Source organism: Perna viridis, chromosome 4 (assembly GCF_037379345.1).
Source record: "Perna viridis isolate PV_CMFRI_1.1 ecotype Kerala chromosome 4, ASM3737934v1, whole genome shotgun sequence".
Taxonomy (NCBI): Eukaryota; Metazoa; Mollusca; class Bivalvia; order Mytilida; family Mytilidae; genus Perna; species Perna viridis.
The window spans coordinates 52,678,524-52,702,395 of record NC_142448.1 but is presented as its reverse complement, the minus strand read 5'-3'; the positions used below and the strand labels follow the sequence as shown (position 1 = coordinate 52,702,395).

Sequence of the window (23,872 nt, the reverse complement as noted above, 5' to 3'; positions counted from 1 at the left end):
CCGGCGGTTTTGACATTTTAGCAGTAATTTTAGATTAAACCAGAAGCAATGCAAATTTCAGAACGATTTGAAAATTGTAACACCGGCTATTGAAGGAAAACCATTTTCAAGCCATAACTTTAATTTCATTTACTCATTTTACAATAGAACACAAGCGGTCGGCACAACCTATTTTGAAGTTTTCATTTTCTGTTTTTAATAGAACACAAGCGGTCGGCACAACATGTTTTGAAGTTTTCATTTTCTGTTTTTACAGAATCGTTTGAAAATGTGGTTATCAAAACAATTTTTAAATTTAAAAAGTTAATTACATATAGGATCATGGTTATTGCCCTCATTATCTGTGATAATTAATGATTAAAAGAGTGTCACTCCTTGTTAATGCCAATCAAGATCGGTGTTAGCCTTTTGAAGTACTGATTTATTGATCTTACCGTGATTGACATGTTTACAACATGTTACACGGCTCATTGATTTTACTTGTCGGCAAACTTTTCACCGGTCTTCGGAGGTTAATTTTTACAAAGAAATGGGTTTTGGGACCGAATTTTGCAGCCGATGTTCGGAATTCAGAGGGGCCGGTTTTGTGTGTTTCTAAAATAAAAGTACCAAAAATTTTACACGGAAGAACCTAAATCTGACTTGCAGGAAGTAATTGAAATAGACATGATCTACTCGAAAATAATGTCACAAGATTTATATTTTATTTAGTGAATAAAATGTTTTTTTGATTGAGCGATTATCAACATGGGGATATGGTATTCGTTTAGAATTTTCGTCGTTCTGCTTAGATTCACAACTGCCGGTAAGTTGAATTACTCTGTCATAGTCGTTAGAATGGCAACCACCTGCATTCATAGATTCTCAATAGTTGATAATTTATCTTATATGTGTTTTGCTACTTCTGATACAGAACAAAACAACGCTTTTGAGCCGTGACTGTTTTGAAATAATTACAAAAGTGTTAACTATTGCTCTTGATTATCATATTTTTTTTTAAATGTTCTCCGTTTAAATAAATTCTAAACCACAAAAAAGTTTTAAAACTACTTTTAAAAGGAAAAAAAGTAAATGTTCAGCCTTTCATCACCACAACGGTTTGTAATCGTCATCAAAATTTTATTGACCAATATGTAGGTTCTATATTTTTTACTGATGAGAAAATTAAAAAGATCCATTAAATGTTTCAAGGAAATTGTGTTAATATTTTGTGTTGGGGACCATTGGAAAACAAATACTCCGTCTTTTTGCTGACTCTGTTCCACTTAAGCATCGAGTTGTGAACTTTTACAATCTATATAATATGCACATTTTAATACATAATTGTGTTATTTTCTAACAAAAAAGTTTCAAACATTTTAAACAAAAAGTTTCATTTCCGTCTTAAAGGAAGTAATTATGGTATATATAATAAGGTTGACACTTATTTCACACGGTTTCTAAAATACAAGTTTATATCATTTGGTGAATGAAACTAATTAAACAGAGCAATTATTAATATGAGAATTCGGCACACACACACACACACACACACACACACACACACACACATATATATATGTATATATATAGAAAGGTCTAAAAATTCCCAACGATGTTAGAACTGTAGAACTCCCGCGGAGGGATCGACCAAAAATTTGCATCGCAAATTTGACAGTTCTAACATCGTTGGGAATTTTTCAGACCTTTCTATACGTTTACATATCTTCCCTGTATCAATTTGATCCGATGGAGCAGTGTAAGGAACAGAGTCGTCACATTCTGAGACGTTGTATATATATATATATACTTCCGCCATTCGGAAGAGTAATCAAGGGAACCAAGATTCAAGCGGTAATCAAAGGAATATTATCCAGGGACAAAGACCAGACATAAAAAGAAAACAGACAAACACAACGAAGAACAGACAGTAACTAAAATAATGCATACAAAGTAACAGAATTAAATGAGCAACTCGGACTCCACTAAAAATTTGGAGCATGGTTTAATTGCGCCTTGGTTGGCAGAATATATCAATGCAACAGTAATAATCCGTTAGAACCGATACTTAGTGTACAGTTTGTTGCAATTTTACCTTTTCAACTAAGTCCTAAAAACCTTTTTACTTTTACATTAATTATAAAAAAAAATTATCATTTGTTGGTTTGTTTTGATTTGTTTTGTTTTGTTTTTTTCTTTTTCTTGAGGTTTTGTTTTGTGTGTAAAAATAATTTCTTCCCTTTCAATCATTTTATCAAATTTTTGGTACATTTCTGCCGACAAAGATCAGGAAAATGTTACGCAGCCATTGTTCATGGTACTCCCACCATCAACGTGGAAAACCGCCAGAACATTTTGTCATTTGCCATTCGAAAGTAAACTAGACAAAGGTTTGTTGAATAAAGCAAATGAGCTCCTCCAAAGTGGTCAGTATGAAGCAGCATGGACTGGGACCAGAATCAATTACTCTCGGTGGATTGCATTTATAGGTAAAATACAATCTACTGGTTTCGCTAATTTTAAACTTTTACAATCATTATCACGTTTAAGTGAACTGAAAGAAGAAAATACGGATTTTGTACGTAATGTGTCTATACCCTATGAAAAGCGTTACATTGGGGTATAATAGAGATAACTATTTTAATGGCGCGACTCGAAGTGCAGTCAAACCTGTTAAGCAACCATCGGTTTCAAAATAATATATTTGTTTTGAAAGAAGACTTGATGAAAGGTGTGTTTACACTTGTTGATTTTTATTTATGATGACATCTGAAAGTATTTACAGTTTTTGAGTTGAGTTATGTGCTGGTGGTGGATTTGTAACGTTTCACTATATCTGTTACTTTTTTATGTAATTTAAACATCTCTCAATTATCTCTCTCTGGGAATGAGGTCATAGGCTTCAGAGGCTTGACTGTAGATTCATTAGGTTTTATAAATCTGGTTTTTGATGGTTTGTGTTATATGTTTCGACTATAGCTGAATATTTTTTTAAGCTGGTCTTCAAATACGGACATATTTTAATAAGCAAATGTCCGTCCATTCATCCGTGTTAACCTGCTGCACAATAACTAGAGTACCTAACATCATTTCAAGATCTGTTTATTTTATTTGTGAAAATTTGATTGTTTGTTCATTTGCTTTGGACTTTTAATACTTTTTTGAAAAAATGGATTTTTCTTTATGTCGGGCCAAATTAGAAACCCCCTTATCAAAATTGCTTTAAACCTTAGTCGTGAAAGCAAATGTCGCACTGTTTACAAAAGGACATATCTGAATTGTTTCAAATTGTATCCAACTGTTAGTTATAATATTTTCAAGGTCTGTCTCTTTTTTATGAAAACTCAAATTTGTTTATTTCTTTTCTTTTTTTTAGAATTTAAAAACATGAAACATATGAAAGGGACAATTATAAATACTTATTAATCGTTTCAAATACAGGGTGTTCTGACTACTTCACCAGTACGATTCAGCTCTATTCAGCGACAGTAAAGGATTGTATCATGTACTGTACTGTAAAACCTGTAACTCATCTGGCATATAAGGTAAATGAGGAAAGACGATGAAAAAGAATATGATACGCATACATTAGTTAGAAAATGGTACATGAGAGTTTTGTTATGAAATATAAGGAGAAACATATCTAATACAAAGCATCGGTTAACATAACATTTTACCGTCGACTCTCCCTAAGGTTAGTACAAAATTTGTTTTTCTCATTTATTTCTTAAGAGTATTTTATATTTAGATCTTCTAATAATAACCCCGTCGATGGGTTCCTGCATTTGTAAAAGTTATCAAGTACATAAGTCACATGTCATGAATGTGAGTTTTTCTTGTTACAATTTTACGTGTTGCATTAACTGATTTTTTTATGAAGGATGGACTATGTTTTTGTCTAAATGACAGACCCGGAATCAACGTGACAAAAAACAGTTGCAGAAAGAAATGTCAGAATACATCTGAGTTCGTGTGTCAAGGAGGACCATCAGCTTTAATACTCGAGTATTATGATACAGGTTAGTCGCTGTTCAAACACTGAATGTTGTGGTAAGTTTACCTTAATTATTCGTGCCTAGTATAAAGGTTTATTAGTCTAATGCATGAAGCATCAAAATTAACATCGGCGAAAGCTGTCGATATACATAACACAAAAGCAACAAATTCATTTCGTTATTCCTGTATTGTGGCTTTATGTACACAAATTGATCTGGTAGACTTCGTCATGCGGAAATTTTAGGCATTTCTGCATAAAAGCCAATGACATTTATACACAATTCGTAATACAGAGAGCCACATAGAGCGGGTAATAAGGTGGTGAATAAAGTTCCATGTTGATTTTTATTTGTTTCGCTAGCGTAGTCAACACTTTTATACATTAATTATGACTACTTTTGTAAGGGAGACCTTTTATTATCAGATAAAAAATCGAATATAAATGAAATGTTGGTACCACCGCGTTTCCCTCTCTCTTTGTCAATAGCTATGCAATATTAAAGGGGGTATAAATACGGATCAAAGGGTGGTGTATATAACCTTTCATATATGTTTTTATTTGGGTTTCCATACCTTATTTGATATTGTTTTTAATGCCTAGTAATTTGCCTTTAATTGATCGGGAAGTTTTAGTGTTATACATTTATGCACTACATGCACTATATCAGCATTTTTTTCTATTGAATGAAAGATAAGTATCCCGCCCTGTAGTACCCTCTTCATACCAATTAAAAGAGTTTATAACATTTATGTAGGGAGAGGAGGGTTATGTAAATTAAGAATATATTACAGTTTAGTTTTTAAATACAAATGACTGTATCAAGAGCGGCTGAGTAGTTCCAATTGTAACTATACTTGGAATAATTGCTTTTTTTTACTTCCAGTAGTTTGAATTATAATTGAATATTAATGCTTTATCGCCAAATGGTATATTTGCAAACATATACTAATCGGGTCATGGTGAGGTCATCGGAATATGTTGTCATCTGACCACGTCAATTCATAAAATATGTGTACATACATCACGTGATCCGATATGTGCGAGGTTTTTATTTCATTTGAGTTGGAGCTCCACATCCACAATGACGACAGTAAAACTGTGTACAACGTTTAATTAACTACCAACCAAGCAGAATACACTTTGGAAATCAACGTATAAACAGGATAAGTTTTAACTTACCATTGACAAATATTCTCGATTTTGCATTATCGGAGCTATTTTAGATCACTGCTATGTTGTATGTAAACCAAACAATTAGGGATAGACCATTTGATTCTGAGGGCAGATATTTTTAGGGTCAGAATATTTATTTTTGAAACTTTGCGGGCCAGTATTGAGAATATTTATTTTCAAACACATCGGGGTAAGATTTCCTATCAACTGCATGAAGTATCTGGACTGATGTCAGAAAATTTATTTTCTAGGAGGCGAGGTGTAGGCCAGAACATTTATTTTGAACATATTTTCCAGGGACAGAATATTTATCTCCAAAAACAGCAGCCCCCCCCCTCAGAATCAAATGGTCTTCCCTGTATGTTATGACCGTTCATGTTGCACGGCGCTTCCGGCTATTCCGGGCTGTTTTTCAAACCTTTAAATTTGGGATCAACCATTTAATTTCAATGGGGGTAGGGATCAAATCTTTGTTTCCGTGATTTTTTTTGGTATAATTTCTGACATGACTTTTTATTTTTTTTCAAACCTGTCCTAGGTTAACCCATGTGTATAAATATAATTTATTGTCCTGTTTGTTTTTTTTTAAATTTTATCCTAGTCCCTATAAAAGCAAACGGTTGCTTCCTTACATATTCCATTTAGAGTTCTGATTAATTGTGAATAATACATACTTTAGTACTTGCCCCTAGTGTTAAGGACTTAAAATACTGTTGTTTCAGTCATTTTATTATGATACACAAAATGTGCATGACGAGGATGTTGTACATATAAGTATTTTTTATGCAGCGAAAAGTTTTACCGATAACCAGTTTTAGCCAAAACATACTATTTAGTTCCTTAGAGGGGCATATTTTCAGGTCACTCGAGAAATGTCAATTTTGTCATATTATTTGTGATTTTTTGGGTGTAGACAATAGACATATGATCCCAACCCCTTCCCGAAGCGAAAGACAATTTGGGGTGTTTTTAGTATTTGTGAGTTATCAAGATATCATGCACACTAATTTTTAATTCGAGTTTAAGGGCACGAGTGCCTGCTCCTTCCACACTCCATTATGAATCTGCGCCAGCCTCTGTGTATGCATATGTAATATATACACTGTGTTTATTTATACATTTAATGTGTACGATTTTTTTTGCAGGAAATTGTTTGTCGATGTGTTTCCTGTTTGAAAAAGTTCATTAAAATGAGGTTAGTTCTTTTACTAGAAATAACAATCACAGAGTCTATGATCTATTCAACTTTTAAAACAAGACAATACTAAAGTATAGGTGAATAGCTCCCGGCTGTCAATTTGTACCAAAAGGGGTCATATAAAAAAAAAGGATGGGATGACCAGAAAACGGTTTGAGTGCATTTGCAATTATTTCATAATTGAGTTTACATACTCGACATGTACGTATATCTTGTACATTCTAACCTGTAACCCGTACAAGCTTAACTATTTTGTACATTTATTACATTCACTCTGGGCAAACATAGGAATCAGTATTTCCTATATCAGTATACAGGCATGTATTTTATTTTACTAGAAATAAAATATTTAGGTCTTTGATGGTTTCACAGGGCAAGGAATGGGTTAGCTATCTAATATGAACATAAACTGTCAAGCAGATATTTTTTATAAACAAGCATTCATAAAATGCCAAATATTCAACACATATTGGCGCTACATGTCACTACATGTTTACAATTGAGTGACCCATTTTCGCCATTAAAATACCTGCATTTAAAGAGTACATATATTATTTTACTTTTATGTTTCTACAAAAATGGGCTCCGAACAGCCTCATTTGTTCAATTGGTAATGTTGGAAATCTGGTTACTATTTTATTTGTTCCAGTAGAACTTTTTTTTAATTTACAGAGGCATATTCTTTTACACTGGACGTTTTTGTAATATCAATATCTATATTGCCCTATCATGGGAATCATATCATAAACTGAAAGGGTTTCCTTTCTATAGCTACAGCATGTACTACAAGTATTATAACGAGAATAGGTATGGTGTGTAAGTCAAAGATACAACAACCCCACCGTCATAAATATATCAGCCCACGGTCATCCATTGGTATGCATGATTTTCAAGATAAAAGTTGAAGAATCGTGTCCTTGTCCACACAATAACTTGAAAACTCTTCCACTAATTTTGATAAATTTAATTGTGCTTTTATTCGACTTTCCTGTTGCATAATGATTTGACACGGTTTTCCCTGTCGTCGATGTTTGTCCATAGACACTTAGTTTCAAGTGATAATTACATGTAATATAAGTATTAGTTGGTTGCTAAGGTTTTCAAATCCAAAAGAAAGGTCGGTTTTGATTTTCGGAGATATGATCTCAACCATTAGAGAGACAAGGGCTAAAAACAATCATTTCATAGAATTGAAGTATATACATGTAACTCAAGTAAATGCAAATGAATGTCTCTGATATTGCTATACAATTTTCTATATCACTAAAGTTAAAGTCTGGTATTGATAGTTAAAGTTTGAACCCATACAGAATGATTAGCCACGAATGGCCAGAAACAAACGTTTCCCTGATTTTTGAAAAGTTAAGTACCAGGTACAAGTAAATTAATCTTTTTGAGATTGTACTACAAGGTGCTATTTTGGGGGTTATGACTTGATCTGATTAAAAAATAGAGGTCAAAGACAAGCTGGATAATAGCTTGAGTAAAACAAAACTGAACTCTTTGAAATTGTACCACCATGTACCTTTTCTCCAAAGGAAATTTCAGACTAACCTGAACCAAATGAGAGCCAAGGGCAACATTGATTCTAGTAAAATTGTTTTTCTCCGAAGGAAACTTCAGATTCATTTGAACCAAATGAGGCCCAAAATAAGCCGCATTGATTCTGATGAAAGTCTCATCCTGTGTCAATGCAATCAAAATTAAACGTTGTATCAACCTTGAATAGTGTGTCCAAACTTGCCCCTTTTTTCAAATTTCAATCCTGCAGTCAAATGAAGTTGTCCCTGTTAACGCATTTTACTGGGTCATGGGATTTTACTTTTTTTTTTACTAATTTTTGAGTACAAAGATTTAACTCTATGGCATACACTATGTAGATGTTTTATGTTTTGCAGGGAATTATAGAGAATACTTATCATTGTGTTATCAGATCGTTTGAGTAGAAGTTAATTCTGACATTGAATTCTACAGAAGTATGTTTCTTATTATACCAGGGCATTTTCATATTTTCAATCAATTGATGTTATACATTAAATATTTTAACCATATAATCCAAATTATTTTTAATTATATATCATGTATTAATATCAAAATATTTTTAGTTTATTCGATGCACAATATTACTAGTTAAATTTTCACTGAGTGTATGGGAAATTATAAAACACAACTATAGCATAATGAAATTGATTGTGCGGGCCCACTGATGGTCCAAAAACAACATTTTGTTATAGGACAACATATCATCTTACACTGATTTTTTTTATTTATTTTCCAGTTTCTAAAGTCAATACTGATGAAATGAATGGGACAGTGTTATTTGAAATAAATTATTACACGCAAGAAGTTTCTTTGCGTTCTTTCTCCTAAACAAACAAAATGTCTGGGAAAAATCATCAACTGTATTGCTTTGAATTTTTACACAAAAATGTAAGAAAAATTCGAATAAATGTAACTTCATGCAATCCTTGACATGACAGCGAAGTTAAACACATCTATGCAAGTTCACCTTTAGGAAAGAAGCATTGTAATGTCAATGAAAATCACTTGTGTTATGGTTTAAAAGTAAACGTTAGTTTCTGAAAAATAGGATGTAAGCTCTGAAAAACAAGTACCATTTCCTCTAGGCTAGAAACCACTAATTCCATTTCCCATAGGCTTCTATGCTAATTTCACAATATTCAATGGCTTCTCTGGACTTTACCTTAACTTTAACCTGCAGAAGACTATATATCAGCATGATTCTACATATGTCAGCTCACAATCCTCAGAATGGCATGTAGGGTTAGCAGACTTGCAGTGCAGTACTGGTCACCGGAGGTGAGGGGTCTATAAATAGCATGGGAAATCCCAGTGTTTTCACAAAATAGGGGTATATTTAGAAACCATTATGGAGATTAGGCTTCACATCACAAGAAGCAAAATGCACCTAAAAATGTACAGAAATGTTTTTCCTTTCAGGAACTGTTTAAATTTTTTAAATAAGATGAGAACTTTTTTACAGCACTATGAGGAATAGGGGTAATTTCTGCGTAGGACTATTTTTGCGTACGTTCCAAATGCTCATTGGTTGATTTGGTGGTCTGTAACCTCTATGCATAGCAGAGAAAATATCCTCAATCATTTCACCCCTTTATTTCAGTGGGGGTTTATAGTGAAAGAGAGGTTTCCTCCATCCTTCTGTCCGTTACGCGGAGGAGTTCCCATATCTAAATTTACTCCTCCTATACCTCTAAATGGAATTTGATGTAACTTTCATGGAATTTTTTAGTTGCAAAATTTGGATATTTTGCATTCCATGCGCAAACATGATTATTTCATGTAGAATAATCTATTCTTATTGTAATGAAGTATTTACTAATGTAAATAGAAGTAATTCCTACATCATTCTCTCCAATATAATAAACGCAACATTTGCTGATGATGACTACATGGATCAAATTGTTTGCAACATTAATAATGTATAAAAAATGTGGCATCAATTGCTGTAAAATACCAAACTATTTTATTTTCTAGCCAATACAAACGCATTCAGGACAAAACAAATATATTTTCGAATTTGCTCTTCAGGCAATACCAGTCTGCGTCCATACCTCGTTCAGTATCAGTCCATACTTGTGAAAAGAACCAAGATAAATTTTCAATACATTGTCAAATATTGCCAACACTATTTAAACTTAAATGGTAGAGTTATTCATAATAAAGGTTGAAATATGACTAATATGTTAAGTTAACATTACATGTTTGCTATTATCAGTCATATAGTATCTAGGTTTTGAGTAACATTGAATAAATAACCTTCTTATAAAGACTATGGTTGCTAACGAATTTCATTTTGTTTCATCATAGCTTTGGACATAGGATGGTCTAAAGTTAACGTTAAAGCAATGAAATTCAACATCTTCTGTTCCATTCTCAACTTATTAATTTATTATTTGATAAAAAGCATATTGGAAATAGTATTAATTGTGTTGGGCATCAACACAGATGTTCCCCAAACAGTCCCATTGTCAACTATTGACCAAACTTTACGACAAACGTGATGACTTTTTATTCAGAATTGTCATCCTTTCATCTGTGGCAACATCCCTTCGGCTCCTGCGTATGGAGTGTTCATATCACAACTCATATGTTATTCCAGAGTTTGCCGAAACTACGCAGACTTTTTGTATCGCGCTAGAACTCTAACAAATATGCTTCTGGAACAGGGTTATGTTGCTACAATATTGAAGTCATCACTACAGAAGTTTTATGGTCGTCATCATGAATTAGTGGATCGTTATGATGTATCCATCAGCACCGTGAAAACTGATTTATTCAACGGGTCATAGTTTGCCTTCCCTCGTTTGTCTACCTCGGACTTGACTTTTTATGAGCAACTCGGCAGGTGTTTCTAGAAAAGCAGAGGACGCTTACCCTACCGGTGCACCTGGTCCATGCTCCCAGTTTTTAGTGGAGTCCGAGTTGCTCATTTACTTTTGTTACTTTGTACGTATGATTTTAGTTATTTTATGTTATTTGTTGTTTTCCATGTCTGGTCTTTGTCCCTGGATTACCTTCCTTTGATTACCGCTATAACCTTCGTTCCCTTGATTACTCTTTCACAGGAGTTCACAAAATCAGTTTCTACGGCGCTGTGATTTAAAAAAAATAAATTCTAATTTTCGACCGGCGATCATTTTTGAATGGCAACCATTTTTATTGTCAATGTGGTCGAAAGAAAGTCATTGTAGTGACCTTTTTCTAAAAAAAACAAACATCAAGTTACTCTTATTTTTTAAACGGCGTCCATTTTGGAATTCTGAAATAAAAAAAAAACACCTCAAAATGATGACCTATATTTGTGGCAAGTTTGGTTTCATTTCATTCAGCCATTTTGGAGAAGTTACGCGGACAATGCATTAGCAACATAGAAGAATTGTAAGTGTCAAACAAAGAACAATATGTTTTGAAGTTTATAATTTTTATTTTTTAACGTCAAGAAAATCAAGAGTTTTTATTAGATAAAATCCTGCACTACACAATAGGCTTGCAGGGAATAAGCTTTCCTATAATAATATTTCTGTGTTTTGTATTGTTATTAGTCCGTTTTTTTTTTTTTGTTTTTTTTTTTTGTTTTTTTGGTTTTTTTTTATTGTTTCGACCAGTACACCAAAAGCTATCACCAAGCCAAAGTCTGTGCTTCTTTTATCGATCATACTGTTTTGTCACTAAACTAAATTTTTGCCAAACTAAATATTTTTTTATCAGAAGAGATACAGTTTTGTCTAAAACAAATAAATCAAATGGTACATTGTGTATGATTGCATAGCTACAATCTTAATCTAAAGTCTAAAAAATAAAAGGTTAATTCTGAAAGTGTTAATTTTGAAATTGAATCATATAAACAATAAATATCATTCCCTACAGTAACTAACCTGGTTATCACCAAAAGTTACATAGAAGAGGAGTGTATCATTGTTAACCCTCGGAATGGAACTCGAACAATACATGATTGTAGGTCACATATTGCTTATGGATGTACAGCATCTCATTGTAAGTACATGACTTACTCTGACTTTCTTTACATAAACTTATGTCGATACTTCAGCACTTTATTGTTGTCAATCTATGCTACATTTTAATAAGAATTTGTTTAATAAACGTTATAATCAAATAAGTCAATTACATTATACATTATCTACCCTCTTATCGGTCTCATAGAAGCTCGTCTGTATTTATTACCTATATGCTACGTAATTTAAACGATAATCTTTTTTAAGGATTGATTAAAGCTAAGTTAAGTAAGATTTTCTGTTTCTTAACGCCTAAGACAGGTCATATTATCAGATAATAATATAATAAATCCCGCTTTTCTTGCATCTCCTACCGTTACATATCTTATTTGTATTTAGCAACACTTTTCATAGGTAGGCATAAAATACTTTTAGAAAGAAAAATAAAAGGGTAAGGAATACATAATTTCTTTTGCAAGTATAAGTGAAGAAAAAAATTCTTTTTTCACATGCACATCGCTGTCTAGCTCTCTCGTGTTTAATCCAACATGCCTCTGAAATTGATAGTAGGAATACAATAAAATGATATATAAAGGTTATTAATAGTTATCACTATAAGACACTGGTCCAACGTTCGCTTTTTAGTTAATACAATACCTAACACGAATTTCAAGACGACATTTTTTCTTCCTATAAACTTTGACATTGCTTGACTCTCTGAAGTTATTCTTTTTACAAATCACCGTCAGCCTACCAACCCACCTCCTACACACACTCGCAAATTTCAAAATAAGACTAGTAAAACAACAAATAACACACTAATACAGTTTTTAATATCAAAAGTAATACAGTGTTTAATATTGACATTAATAGATGAGGTCAACCCGGGGTCGTGGCACTCTTACCAAAACGAATGTTTGGGCAGAGGACATTTCGTACTTCATGGCAAAAATGTGTCTTATGACAATGATAAAAGATGGATATGGACAGCTGTGTTTAGAATACACGCCGTTACAGACGGTAACTATAGTTATATAATTTTTACTTTGTAAATCACATTTTTCCTTAATTCCCGGGATTTTCAGGCTGATATCAATCCATTCTTATATCTCCCGTTCCTGAAAGAATAATCAAGGGAACCAAGGTTATGACAGTAATCAAAGAGTAATCAAGGGAACCAAGGTTATAGCGGTAATCAAAAGAATATAATCCAGGGACAAAGACCAGACATGGAAAACAGACATACACAACAAAGAACAGGAAGGAAATAAAATCATACATACAAAGTAACAAAAGCAAATTAACAACTCGGACTCCACTATAAACTGAGAGCATGGACCAGGTGCACCGGTCGGGCATGTGTTCTCTGCTTTTCTAGAAACACCCGCCGAGTTGCTCATAAAAAGTCAAGTCCAGGGTAGACGAAAGAGGAAAGGAAAACTACGACACGATAAATAAATCTGTTTTCATGACGCAAAAGGATACATCATAACGATACACAAGTTCATTGTGACCACCATAAAACTTCTGTAGTGATGACTTCAATCTTTTAGGAACATAAACCTGTTCCAGAAGAATATTTGTTAGAATTCTAGCGCGATACAAAAAGTATGCGTAGTTTCGGCAAGTTCTGGTGTAGTGTATGAGTTGAGCTATGAACACTCCATACGCAGTGCTGAAGGGATGTTACCACAGATGGAAAAAAAACCCCGCATGTTTCAAATATGATTCCCATGAAAGTCCACCATAGAAATTACGTTAAAGGTTATTCAATGTCCTTAAAGGGCATTTGTTTTATAAAGTAGATTAGTCCGATGGTGTAAGCTTGAAAATCTTGCTTTTTTGTACATTAAAAGGTGTAATTATAAAAACAACACACACATACACGGAGATCTAGTATTAACTTGCATCTATATTTTCAGGTTCATTTGATAAATGTGATGAGGCAGTGACAATACGTGAAAATGGAGGATTATTTGTTGAAAATTGTTCAGTAAAACTGCCTTTTGTTTGTAACGTTCCAGGTATGATTAGCTTCAATAGGTCATCCTATAGGTAGTTGAAGTTTATATAATTTCATTGTAGTGAAATTTGAAATTTCAGAATGCGAGCTTAAGGGTGACAAAAGGGTAGCGGTTATATAAGGCGATACTTTACCACCGCCACTGAACGAATGTAGCACTAATTGGATCAGTTGGTCTATTAACATTCATCTCAGTTTCTAGTGACAAATTGTTCGTCATATACAATTGTTGATTTACATATTTATTTTCTCGTAATGTCAAATGTACAGAATAAACTTCCAAAAAAAGGCACATGGGTATGTATTGTGTAACACCACTAGATACTTTCCGGTATATGTCATGGTTCAATTTTATGCATTCTACTGTAAAGAAAGGTAAAAGGTAAATAGGTCCATGTCCTATATTTTAACCAGAGTAAGAAAGACTATTATGAGTAGCAAAATCGTCTAGAAGATGGTGAAATTTTTAAACGAGTTGGGTATCTTTAGCATGACATCATGTAAAACTTTATTATTAAAATTCATATCCAGATACAGTTTTTGCTTGAAGGGCCTTTCATATACTCTGCCTCGAACTCAGGAACAATAGGGCTATGAATTTTATAGTTGTTTTAGGGTAGGTTATTCTATGACTGAAGTTCGAGCACCATCTATCGGTCATATCAACGTAATTTTAATACTAAAATGTTTGGTGTATTTCAAGATCGTACCATAGAGACAAATGTACAAGCTGGATCTGGACTGAAAATCCTTCTTACGGGTATGTTATCAACCATAAAATAATTTCTTACATAATTCACATTATTACAATCATGTATTAGTTGCTAAACGTTAATGAGCTTGCCTCAGATTTTCAGACTGGTTATTGCCATCCGCGTGTCATATATAATTGTTGATTAGTAATTTTTAATTGATGTCGTGGCAAGAAAACGATTTTTTTATGTACTAATGCGGCAACTAATTCAGTGATGTTTGTAGGATACAACAGACTAACAATTGTTTTGATTTAAGTCTAATTTGTGTTTGCATTGAATTTATTACAATTTTTTCCTCATTTTATAATAGTACAAGCTAGCACTTTCAAATTACCTCAACCTTTTTTATTTAATTTTAATTTGGGATTTCTTTAAATTATTATTACAATTTTTTTTACTTTCTTTTTTGTTTTATTTGTTAATATACAAAAGATACTCAATAATAAAACAGCATTTAAATGTAGAATCAAGAGCAATGTGAATACAACTTTAATGATAACTCAGATGCCAAAATCGATCTATAACAGACGCAGAAAGTATTAACTAATAGCAAGTTACAGACTAAAAGCTCATATATACAAAAAAAAATAATAATAAAATTCAAACTTTCAATTCCGATGCCTTAAAGAAAGATAACACATTCTAAGATGCTTTCAAAATGCTGGAATTTGTTTGTCCAGTGTGATGGACGCGTTTTTCAAAAAATGTCGGCATTCTAATGGGAACAAATTGTGTTCCTGTACTTGCTGGCGTCCTTTACTTTTATGAGGGTGACTTTATAGCTGATCTGATCCGAAAGACAGATCATCGTTAAGCTAGATCTTTTAATCTGAGTTTCCGCGATACAGATGACGTAATATATTTAAACAATCCCAGTTTTGGGGATTTGAAACATCGTGTCTATCCCAAAGAACTTGAGATAAAGGATACTACAGACACTGTGAAGTCAACCTCATATCTTGATCTACACGTAGAGATCGACGGTAAAAGCTAAATTTTACGAGAATCGTGATGACTTTCAATTCAGAATTGTCAACTTTCCCTTTATCTGTGGCAACATCCCTTCAGCACCTGCGTATAAATTTTCACAACTAATATGTCATGCCAGATCTTGCCGTAACTACGCAGACTTTTTATATCACGCTAGAATTCTTACCATTAGGCTTCGGGAACAGGGTTTTGCTGCTACAAGATTGAAGTCATCACTACAGGAGTTTTAGGGTGGTCATCATAAACTCGTGGATCGTTACGGTGTATCACTATGAAAACTGATTTATTCAACGTGTCAGAGTTTTCCTTTCCTCTTTTATTTTGTCGGAGTCCGAGTTTCTCATTCACTTTTTTGCCTTGTATATATTATTTTCGTTGCTTTATGTTCTTTGTTGGGTTTGTTTTCTATGTCTGGTTTTTGTTCCTGGATTATATTCTTTTGATTTCCGCTAGAATCTTTGAATATGCTTTAAGGTTTATACTCATGGCCCTTCTAGCAGTGTTTTCAATATGAACCTAGAGATTTTTCTTTCATTGTAAATGCTCCTTGCCTTTTTCACAGTAATCACAGCATTAGCCTGGATATTATTTTAATCATTCTGAATATTTTACCTAGTTTTAGGAATTTTACTCTTTGTCCTTGCCGCAGTAGTTACTACATTGGCCTGGAAATTTTGGAAGGTGTAAGTAATGGTTTAATATGAATACACTTACAATTCTGCCGTTTGGTATATTTGAATACTAGTTATGAATATGAAAAGTGTGCATTTTTATAAATTAATCAAAGAACTCTTTCTAATAATCAAAACTTACTTAGACTAGATAAATTATCATATGAAAAGTGTAGATCATGCTAAACATGTAATGGTAATGATTAAATTAAAAAAAAAGAATGTGTGTTTCAAACTTTATATTCATTTGTGAGATAATATTCCAATCTTGGACTAAGTGCACCCTACTTAATATGTTATATTTAATATCGTGCTGTATTTAACCAACAATTGTCTACAAAATGTACGAAGGATATAGGAATCAATATAAAGATAACATATGCATAAACATCATCTTTACTGGTCCTCGAAACATGTTCGAGATGTATGGTATATGAGGGTTTCAGTTGTTTTAGAGTAGCAGCATCGTAATACTAAAAGTGTAAACATTCGTTGTCTATATTTGTTCGAGTTTTGAATCACTTGAACGCACAAACAACATGCACTGCCAAAGTATATCTATTGAAAGATGAGAGTTTAAGACATATAGCATTTACAACTATAGTTTAAAAAAATGAACAGGAGACAGAAATAAAATTCAATACAACAGTATATAAGGCTACACTTCATCATAAATCTATCATTTATAAAACAAATACTATTAAGGCCTACAAATTCAATTATTGTACTACGTAAGCAAACAAAAAAACAAATACATCTTTTTATTTCAACCATAAATATTGAGTGCAACATGAATGGATACATTAACGAAAAGAAACGGAATTATGTCTCAACACGTTCTGAAATCTGTAGAGTAATAATTTCTTATCTTTGTTTCTACTGTTAGCCATTATATTACTCCCATAAAACATGTCTTATATGACATATTTCACGAAACAAAGAATAAAATTAGTTATTGTTTACTTTAGAAAAATAATTCTACAGCGGTTGAAACAAGATAATCAATCCAAAGCAGAAGTGCATCTGAGTTCAAATAAACAAAACACGTCGGAAAAACGAAATGTACTGAAACAACGGCATCACAGCATGGCTTCAGGAGATATACCCATGATCGATGGATATCTCCAACCTGAACGATATTACAGCACCGTTTCCGAACACAGAATGATCAAGGGTGAAAGGTTATATTATTTATTGCTTATTTTGCGTAGATTTATCCTCATGTCGTAAGTTTATTTATGGAAAGAAGTTGTAACTTCGTGAGTAGCCTTAGATTTGCAAGGCATCTGGTGGGTTCCTCACATTTTCCCTATCCTACCGGACCTGTTCACCTGGGCCGTACTCGAAAATGTAATCAAGGGAACCAAGGTTATAGCGGTAATCAAACGAATGTAATCCAGGGACAAAGACCAGACATGGAAAACAGACATACACAACAAATAACATAAATTAACTAAAATCATACATACAAAGTAACAAAAGTAAATGAGCAACTCGGACTCCACTAAAAACTGGGAGCATGGACCAGGTGCACCGGTAGGGTAAGCGTCCTCTGCGTTTCTAGAAACACCCGCCGAGTTGCTCATAAAAAGTCAAGTCCGGGGTAGACAAACGAGGGAAGGAAAACTATGACCCGTTGAATAAATCAGTTCTCATGGAATTGATGGATACACCATAAGGATCCACGAGTTCATGATAACGACCATAAAACTTCTGTAGTGATGACAACAATCTTGTAGCACACATAAGCTTGTTCCAGAAGCCTATTTGTTAGAGTTCTAGCGCGATACAAAAAGTCTGCGTAGTTTCGGTAAGCTCTGGCATAACGTATGAGTTGTGATATGAACACTCCATACGCAGCAGCCGAAGGGATGTTGCCACAGATGAAAGGAAAGTTGACAATTCTGAATGAAAAGTCATCACGTTTATCGTAAAGTATCTAAGTGTAGGTCAAGATATGAGGCTGACTTCACAGTGTCTGTAGTATCCTTTATCTCAAGTTCTTTTGGGTAGATGCGATGTATCAAATCCCCGAAATTAGGATTGTTTAAAGATAATACGTCATCTATACAGCGGAAACTGAGATTGAAGGATCTAGCCAAACGATATTCTTTCTTTCGGATCAAATCAGCTGTAAAGTCAGCCTCATAAGAGTGAAGGAATAGGTCAGCAAGTAAAAGAGCACAATTTGTTCCCATTGGAATGCCGACCGTTTGTTGAAAAACACGTCCACCACACTGGACAAATATGTTGTAGATTAAAAATTCCAGCATTTTGTAAACATCTTCCTTTGTATGAACAATAATTTTTTTCTGCGTTTTCAACAATACTTATTTGTTGCTTCATTTGTCCTTCTCTGGTATAGAAGTTTTTACTCGACTATTAAATTTCTGATTTCGCATTAAAATTATTTTATCTTGTTTTACTAAAGAAGCTGATTGTGAATTGGGTTGTATACATTAATAATTACAACCTCTGGATAGCATGGAAAACTGCAGTATTTTTGTCCTTTAACTTAAGAAGTTTAACAACTTTCTGAATAACTTCAGGAAACATTTCGTGTTTGTGTATGTGTTTTGCAACATCCTTCTGTTTATGCCAATTTTACATGTATGTCTTGGGTGTGTAAAAGTCGTAGTTTTTTCTCATCTGATAATTAAGTAAATATTCAGATCAGTAAGGATAATAATGATTGACTGTAAATTTCAACAGTAAAGTAGCATTACAACAGCAAGAAAGAGCAGATAGATCCAAAATAGAAGTGCATGTAAGTTCAAACGAACAAAAGGGTGGACAAAGTAGACAACCTATCGACCAACAAGGATATCTTATACCAGACCGATATTACAGCACCGTTTCCGAAGATCCTATGCAGAATGAATCAAAAGATGAACGGTAAGCTTAATTATTTGTTTATTTTGCTTAGATTTACATCCACATCATAGTAAGGTATGAAAAGAAGTTTATATCAAGTGACCAGCTGTATGCAACTGGTTTGACCGACGGTATATGTCTTGAAACTGTCAATATACTGTAAAGCTGCATCTTATAAAACCAAGCACACCCTCCATTTCTCTTGTTACATCCGTTATCACATTATCAATCTGTCAAGCCTTAAACAAACAAACTTCTTTGAACTGCAGTTATCATTGGAGGCCGGGAGAATACATTGCTATTTATTGAATTGGTATTTATCAAATGACACGTTAAATAAATAAAATACCATTGGGAACCAAACACGGACCCAGAAACTGATATTAGGTCTGAAATGTATAATATCAATGTCGATTTATAGTCACATAATCAATGAGAACTGTATATATCTGTTTCACCATTTCCCAACCCAGGATTTCATGAACTTTGATTATTTCAGACAAACCACATGGAAAATCGGAGAATATCATTATATACAAAAACAATAGCCCAGTATTTAGAAATTGATTGATAAAGTTCGCATATTACGAAAATCACATTAATACTATGTCTTTTCTGTAATAACATCCCTCTCTTAACTTTAGAGAACACAATTTTTTGTGACTACTATTTACGTATTCAATTCTCCGGGATTTATTGGCATATCTGAAGCGTATATTAACCCATTTTATTATAGAATCGATGTGGACCATTCAGAAGGCAGCCAGAATAATTCAAGTGTTTTTGACATTATAAAGACAAGATTCTTCAGAAAGAAACGAAAACAAAATCAGGCACCTGTTGTAAGGTATATTCCAACTCGTGTAGGCATTGAGGACTATCAAGGATATCTGAGCCCTGATCGCTATTACAAATCCATGCCTACTAAGAGTAGTTCGTCTTTACGAGAGGAGGACCATTTATAAACATCCTGTAGTGCCATATGCAAGGATAATACAATATATAAGTCTATTTGGTGCGCTTTACCTCTTTTGAGTAAACCACAGTAACACTTATTTCTTACAATATGTAAATGTTGTTATCTATCTTAAATTCAATATATGAGGAGCCTGAATAAAAATAACAAAGAGGTTCTTTTTATCAAAGTTACAATTAACTGTGGAAAACAATTTAAAAAAATAAAAAGTCCAAATATACTAGTACGGCGTATGTACAGCAAGTAGTACTGTACCAGCCTTAGACCGAGACCTAAAAATGAATTATTTTTTCTCGTTAATTCCATCTGGAGAAGTTGTTTGCAATTTCTTCATCCAAAAGCTTTCCCGAGATACTCTTTTTACAATTTGACCAGTTTTTATTATGTTCTATGATCGTCACAACAATGTTGTGGAGATCCTCCTGGGTGTGTCCGGCAGATCTAAGATGGCGACTTAGAGGGAGGTCTGGTTTGCATTTGTAGTCACTGCAATGACCATTCATACGCCTGTTGAAAGGTTGTTCTGTTTCGCCAACGTACTGCATACCACATCGGCAGTGGAGAAGGTATATGGTATTTTCGGTTTTGCAAGTTACGTCACAAAAAATGGCAAATTCCTTTCCAGTGCAGTAGCTTTTAAAAGTTTTGGTGTGCAGTTTTTGGTACAGGTCTTACATCTCTTATCTCCACATGGTCGACACTGGCCCGTTGAATTTTGTTTGGGCTGAGATGAAATCTCTGCTCTTACTAGGGCCTCTCTTCATGAGTGAATTTGATTGATTGATGAACATTGTTGGCATGTGTGATAAAATTGTCTAAATTTTGTTTCCACTCAGTCCATTTCATGTCAACACCATCGATGAATCGAAACCAAGAGAGGGGTTTCGATAAAGATGTTGAGATTATTTGATTTTCTAACTTACCCATGAAGAAGTTAGCATACGAAGGAGCCATTTTCGTACCCATAGCTGTACCATTGATTTGGAGGTAGTGTTCGACGTTTAAAGTGAAGTTGTTACACTTCAAAACTGAAGTGAGTAAATTAACTAGGCAGTCGGTAGGGGGGTCCAAAATATCTCGTGATTCCCAAACTTCTTTTCAGGCTTCTATACCGTCATCGTGAGGGATATTAGTATAGAGTGAAGTGACATCAAGGGAGACCAGAAGTGTTTCGGGAGGTAAAGGATTCATTGATTCCATTTTCCTCAGATAGTCCGTGGTGTCTTTTAAATATGACGGGAGCTTTAAAACAAGGGGTCGGAGATGGTAATCCACAAATTCAGAAATTTTTTCGGTTGGGTGACTATTAGCAGAAACTATGGGTCGTCCAGGGATATCTTTTTGTGAATTTTAGGTAGAAGGTAAAAACGTCCGGGTCTTGGATCCTCTGGTTTTAAGTATTCGAACTGTTCTTCTGTAATGCTGTCGTCCTTGAACATTTTGTTCAGTTCTGAAGAGATTTTTTCACTGAAGATTTAGTAGGGTCACTGGGTAGCTTTTTATAAAATCTTTCATCCAAAAGTCGACGCATAGCTTCTGAGATGTAGTTATTTTTATCCATAACTACTATGGCGCTGCCTTTGTCAGCTGGTTTTATAACTATGTCGTCACGGTTTTTCAATGACTGTATTGCTTTTTGTTCTCATCGGGCGTAATGTTGAAGAAAGATGGAATGTAGTTGTTGGATAAGTGTTTGATATCTGATTTTATTTTGTCAATGACATTTTCTAGCGTGGCACATTTATTTGATTTAGGAGCCCATTGATTTTTCTTTTTGAATTTTCGAGTGCATATTTCACTTTCTTCATGGTCGGAGTCAGAACTGTCAGGGTCCATATCTTGGTCTTCATGTTTGTTAGCGAAATGTTCTTTGAGCCTGAGGGATCTAGCAAATTTATCCAGGTCATCTTCAAGATGAACTTCATCTATATTGTTAGGGGTGGGACAGAAATTCAAACCTTTAGATAAAATCCTGGTTTCAGTTTCAGAGAGAGTAAAAGATGAAAGGTTGACAATTGTCGTGGTGGAAATTCATTTCAAGTTAGATTTTCTCTTAAATCTGCGTTTACGAGGCTTTTTAGACGTAGTTTTGTCTGTGACAAAATATTATGTGCTTCTTTATTGTTAAAGATGTTTACGCCGTCTCGTGTGAATTTGTGAAGTTGTTTACCTCTTAATTTCCTGGATTGAATAGCTCGGATTTCGACTAATCGTCTCTGAATATTACAAAGTTCAAGATCAGATAGAAAAGAACGAGCATTTGTAAGTAAATTTTGATGAGTTATGTTGAAATTAGCTAGTTGATGCTTTGCTTCCTGATATAATAATCCATCAGACTCAAAGAACCATTAAAAAAATGTTATTCCATCTGTGATGAAATCTATTGGATTTTTCTCCAGTGGTAAGGGGGGAAGCCTTAAGTGTTAGGCCTTTAGGAATAATTCCTTGATGTATATACAATGTAATGATCACGAAGAAATAATAATCACAACCCTCTGTTCAAAACTAAAAAAAAACAACAGATTTTTCTGAAAGGCTTGAAGGCTGTTAGTCAGTATCTACTTTGTAGCCGATTTATACATTGGATTCAATAAAGCAATACTCAAGGTGAACGCTGACTAAATTTTCACTTTTACTTACATGAACATAAAACGATTACCTTATATCTGTGTCCCCTTTGCTTGTCTACTTTTAATAAAAGGTATCGATGAAGAATTATTCTATATTGTTTTACAATTCAAATTTGTATCTAAAAATGTATTTAAGACATATATTTAAATATATGATATGACTGGCGTTTGATAATTAAAATTCAATTGCTAAAAAATTGGTTAAAATGTATTTAGTTGATCTCGTTTTCTCCTATTGTTGCATGGGTAATGTTTTTAAGTTTTGTGATTTGTCTTTCATTCAATAGTTACTGTTGATAATCAATTTTCTGGAAATAAACATCCTACAAATTAGTTATTTGCTATTGCTTTGCTATTGTTAGACTATACAAATAAGTTCCAATATCATATTCCCATTTTTATAAGTTATCAAATTATTTGAAATCATCGATTCCTCTTAAAGATGATTTATCAGAAAATAACAGAATGAAAACCTATGATTTTTTCAATCATCACTGTGTACTTCTATTTCCCATTCTCACTTAAAAGCCCGACTTAAAAACATTATACATCGTTGTTTTTCCAAAAAAGATGGTACACCTAGATACAAATATATAGTTCTTGGTAGAGATTCCTCATAATTTGTAAGAAATAATTCCAAATCATTTTCCAAATATGAAGAGGATGTGTACAAAAATGCTGGAATTTTTAATCGACAAAATATTTGTCCAGTGTGGTAGACGCGTTTTTCAACAAACGGTCGGCATTCCAATGGGAACAAATTGTGCTCCTGTACTTGCTGACCTATTCCTTCACTCTTATGAGGGTGACTTTATAGCTGATCTGATCCAAAAGAAGGAATATCGTTTAGCTAGATCCTTTATTCTCAATTTCCGCTATATAGATGACGTATTATCTTTAAACAATCCCAATTTCGGGGATTTGATACATCGCATCTACCCCAAAGAACTTGAGATTAAGATACTACGGACACCGTGAAGTCAGCTTCATATCTTGACCTAAACTTAGAAATCGATGGTAAAGGAAAACTATTGACCAACTTTACGACAAACATGATGACTTTTCATTCAGAATTGTTAACTTTTCTTTCATCTGTGGCAACATCCCTTCA

At 33.6% G+C, this 23,872-nt stretch overlaps 1 protein-coding gene across 2 annotated transcripts; it reads left to right on the top strand.

Annotated features, from left to right (window-relative positions):
- The first annotated feature begins 461 nt into the window (after positions 1-461).
- Positions 462-23,094, top strand: LOC148620517 (uncharacterized). 2 transcript variants are annotated; one of them, XM_088581437.1, is made up of 12 exons: positions 463-805; positions 2,265-2,468; positions 3,421-3,524; positions 3,860-3,998; positions 11,757-11,882; positions 12,716-12,862; positions 13,765-13,866; positions 14,569-14,625; positions 16,227-16,293; positions 17,250-17,462; positions 18,994-19,176; positions 19,892-23,094. In XM_088581437.1, the coding sequence occupies exons 1-12, from the start codon at positions 748-750 to the stop codon at positions 20,118-20,120; spliced, it is 1,629 nt and encodes a 542-aa protein (XP_088437563.1). In that variant the 5' UTR covers positions 463-747; the 3' UTR covers positions 20,121-23,094. The 2 variants fall into 2 exon arrangements, with proteins under 2 accessions (XP_088437564.1, XP_088437563.1); XM_088581438.1 differs by lacking the exon at positions 11,757-11,882 and having other exon boundaries at positions 462-805.
- Positions 23,095-23,872: the final 778 nt, after the last annotated feature.

Coding starts and splice junctions, on each gene's coding strand:
- LOC148620517 (XM_088581437.1), top strand. CDS start 748: ATGGGGATATGGTATTCGTTTAGAATTTTCGTCGTTCTGCTTAGATTC. Junction 17,463..18,993: donor AGAATGATCAAGGGTGAAAG/GTTATATTATTT, acceptor AAATTTCAACAG/TAAAGTAGCATTACAACAGC. Junction 19,177..19,891: donor AATGAATCAAAAGATGAACG/GTAAGCTTAATT, acceptor ATTTTATTATAG/AATCGATGTGGACCATTCAG.